This window comes from Brassica napus, chromosome A7 (genome assembly GCF_020379485.1).
Source record: "Brassica napus cultivar Da-Ae chromosome A7, Da-Ae, whole genome shotgun sequence".
Classification (NCBI taxonomy): Eukaryota; Viridiplantae; Streptophyta; class Magnoliopsida; order Brassicales; family Brassicaceae; genus Brassica; species Brassica napus.
In genome coordinates, this window is record NC_063440.1 from 10263957 (window position 1) to 10267732 (window position 3776).

Genomic DNA, 3776 nt, shown 5'->3' on the forward strand with positions numbered 1-3776 from the left:
TAATTAATTAAGAATTAGGGTTTAGTTATTTTTTTTGGAAGTTGGGGTTTAAGTTTTGCGGATTAAGATTTTGGTCTAAAATCTGAAATAATAATAATTTTAGTAAATATTTATTTATATTAAATGTACTATTTTAAAAAGGTAACTTGATCTTTTTAATCTTTAAATAAATGTTATTTTGATCATTTTTGTTATTTTTATAATAAAAAATCTTTTAAAATTGGCTTATATGATATAACCATCAAAGTCAAATACAAAAAAAAAAATGGAAGAAAATAAAGAAGGGTTTCGAGCTGTGGCAAAAATCAGGTGGCAGTTTCGAAATGTTTGATTGATGCTGGAGCGACAATCATGCAGAGGAGGTTACCAGTAAAACAAAACACTTGCGATTTACCGTGGCGACATGTCATGGCACATAGAGATCACTCACCACTACGTCCACCTCCACCGAGTCAACGAGTTCCTCCAGTGTGCAGTTTACGATTCTAATCGTTCTAATGCACCTCTCATTGGCACTTGTTTTTTTTACTCAACATCGAATGCCCTTTTTTTTTGCTCAAAGATCAACTTTCATTTACCAATTCATACAAACGAGATTACAGCCTCACAAGATTGAACCCTACATACAATATGTGATCTAGCATCACCTAAGAACACTTAGAAAGATTTGCTACCCAATCCAAATCGACATTACATATTTCACTACTTTGAAGACGAGAACATCTCATGACCCGAGATGAACCATCTCTTAGACCTCTAAATTTTACCACTAAAAACAGCTCCAAAACATGATCTTGACCCTTTTTAACAGCTTATATTAAGTTTGTTTTTTTTTTTTTGTAACACATATTAAGTTTGTTATTTTACAGGAATTTAATATAATATATCAAACCGGTTATTTGAAAATCTGCTCTTGAGCAAAAGCTTTGGCACTCACTTATGAGGTTAAGTCTCCGGTTTGTTATCCACGATAGCCTGAGGTTGACCGGACATTTTGATGAACCGTTTTCATTAGTTAGAAGTATACTAATTAACCGTATGGTTAACAATTAGTTATCTGGTTAACGATTAATCATTTAAAGCGATCAAAGCATTAATAAGAATCAGTAAATTTAGAGTGCTGGTTTATGTTCCAATTTGTCCGGTTTAGTTTGGTTTAAACAATCATTGGTTCTTGTGTGTGTTTCCGTAGGTGACAGGTTACCAAAGGGTGCACCCGAACTGATGATGTCACCACAGGGGGTGGAGCAAGGAGTATTAAGGCCGGAGTTGGTTAAGTTCAGAGATGACAAGTATAACATTTGGACCGATGAACTGAAGCACAAGAGAGCGCAGATTACTGGAAACAAGATGACAAGTGTTTCGCACTTGATATAATGACTGTTGAAATGAACCGTAACGAGCAGTTCCCTTGAACAATGTGTTATGAACCGGTTTATATAGAAATCTGGTTATATATAATAATGTTATGCTTGCTTTTATATGAAAAGATGGTACATGAGAAGATCACATATTAGTTTGTGGAACTTCTTTTAGTTCTAATTCTCTCTTATGTTCTTTCAAAGCCGTGCTAGGCTTGAGATATCAATAGGGTAAGCATCTGAAGGTGATTGTGCGGTGTACGATCTCCTTGCGATAACGACGTTTGCGGCTTCGGTCGGGTGAAAAGCATCCCAGAACACGTACGCATTTCGGTTTCCACATGGTCTTTGTCCCGGTAAACATGTGATCTGACCAGCATTTCTTCCGATACCACAACATCCTGCGTTTGTCGTTGTGAACCCTGGAACAAACAAACATTCCCAACAAAACTGATATCAGGTTCAGTACATTGAAAAGAAAAACCTCTCTTGTGTGTGATAAGTATATACCAAATCTAGAGGGGTTTGTGATCATGTCCTGGAAAATGCCGTAGGCATTGATGTAAGTGAACCGTGCATCAGGATGATTGTTGTTAAGCTGATCAACCATAGATCTTAGCTTGTTGTTAAAGATTTGGTTCGCTGAGTTGATTCGGTCATCGCAAGTCTTACTGTCCCGACTGCGAGAGAGGGCGTTCGGACTACAACCGATAGCGCCAACTCCGATCAATGCAAACTTTCTAGCCCCATAGTTGTATAGTGCCTACACAAACCCCAAAAGGAAACTTGTGAAACAAGGAAGTATCCAGAAGAGCCAAAAAGCTTGTATCTAATGACACAAAAGCAGAGATAGATAGCGTAGCCATATTAGTAAGATGTACATTAAGCTGAGTAGTGTAACGACTGATGAGATCATCAGCGAATTGTTCTGGTGTGAATTGTCTGCTTGAAGAGTAGAACGTAGGCATGAAGTAGTTGTTGAGATAGTCGTTGCTTCCTATGCCAACAGAGTAAATGCATTTCTTGAGGTAATCAGCTGCTTGAGCCTCGCCTCCTAGTACGCTCACCACCTGCTGTACCGTTGTCTGGTAGTTCCTAACTTGCCCGCTAAAGCTTATTCTTTGTCCCTTCATTTCCAGTAAAACAAAAAAAAATAGTTGGAAATGTTTTAATGTTTTAGGAATGAAAAGTGTTGAGAGTATTTTTTTATGTTAAGTTACCAATTGTCGACCGGTTTCTTCTCGGATTCCGGCAGCTGCAGATGCGTAGTTAACTCCGGTGAGTATTTGCCGACCACTCACAGTATTGTACGCAGGAATGTAGTCTTTAAATCCAAGTAGCTCAGCTTCATTACATCACAAAGAAATATTAAAACCATGTTAGACTAGGACTATTAAAAATTTAGTCACAGTAGACTATTTAACTAGCAAAACCTTTGGTTACTTAGTGTTATGTAGAGAAGATATATAGATTCTAAAAGAGGACTCGTACCAATCTCGTCAACGGTGGTTTTTCCGTTGGAGAACCGGCCAGTGGGGCCGCCGAAATCGATGCCGTAAGGAAAGTAATTGGCTCTTGCAAAAGAAACAAGACCGTTGTTGTTTCCATTGTCAACCAAAGAATCACCGAAAATGAAGTAACATGGAACTTGTTGTGCTTTTGCTACACTGGACGCTAAAGCCAACAACACAAACACTACACACCATTTCCTTGAGTAACTCTCCATTTCAAAACCAAAGTGTATTGAGTATAAAAAAGATACTGGAAGTGAAAAGTGTAGTGATGTGAAGAAGTCCAGAGAAGTAGTGTGGATATATATAGATGTTTGATATTTTGATTCTGGTAGCTTTAACTTTGTAGGGCTACTCACTTTAAGATTGGTGGGTCCAAAAAGTTGTGTTTTTCTTCTCACTCATTACTCAAAATTAAGGACTTATGAAGGGTTTTTAATCTTAATTACTTGATACTTCAAGAGTGAAGACCAAAGAAAACTGTGTATGTGCCGACAACCGCAACGACACTAATTAATGATCCTCATTATTTAAGGAGTTTAAGAAGATGTGAGAAACTTCTTATGAAATGTGTGAAACTATGAAGAAACAAAAACCGAATTTTTTTTCCTATAATATCGAAATCAAGCATTTTATTATACCAATATGGCAGCTTTCCTTCCTCTAATAATACTATCTATTTGCCATTATACTAATATCGGTTTTCGTTTAAAGTTATCGTTTTAAAACTTTCAGAAATTTGTCACCTAAAACATTATTAATCAGGATAAAATTTGAAGATGAAAATACACGGATGGATGGAATACATAAATCGTCAAAATACAAGGAACTTTTAGAGATCAAACATAAAAATTACATTAATATATAAATTAAACGAAAACTTAACACCGGTAGGACTATCCAA

At 36.5% G+C, this 3776-nt stretch overlaps 1 protein-coding gene across 1 annotated transcript; it reads right to left on the bottom strand.

The window, feature by feature from the left end:
- Positions 1–1456: 1456 nt before the first annotated feature.
- LOC106435242 (GDSL esterase/lipase At1g29670-like) lies at positions 1457–3156 on the bottom strand. Its single transcript, XM_013876107.3, has 5 exons — positions 2853–3156; positions 2582–2706; positions 2243–2488; positions 1872–2124; positions 1457–1783 (listed from the first exon to the last, which is right to left on the bottom strand). The coding sequence occupies exons 1-5, from the start codon at positions 3085–3087 to the stop codon at positions 1560–1562; spliced, it is 1083 nt and encodes a 360-aa protein (XP_013731561.2). The 5' UTR covers positions 3088–3156; the 3' UTR covers positions 1457–1559.
- Between the last annotated feature and the right edge of the window lie 620 nt (positions 3157–3776).

Excerpts from the sequence above, each read along its gene's own strand:
- LOC106435242 (XM_013876107.3), bottom strand. The coding sequence starts at position 3,087 with ATGGAGAGTTACTCAAGGAAATGGTGTGTAGTGTTTGTGTTGTTGGCT. Across the intron at positions 2,707-2,852 it reads AACCACCGTTGACGAGATTG|CTGAGCTACTTGGATTTAAA; the intron begins GTACGAGTCCTC and ends GATGTAATGAAG. Across the intron at positions 2,125-2,242 it reads GTTACACTACTCAGCTTAAT|GCACTATACAACTATGGGGC; the intron begins GTACATCTTACT and ends GGGTTTGTGTAG.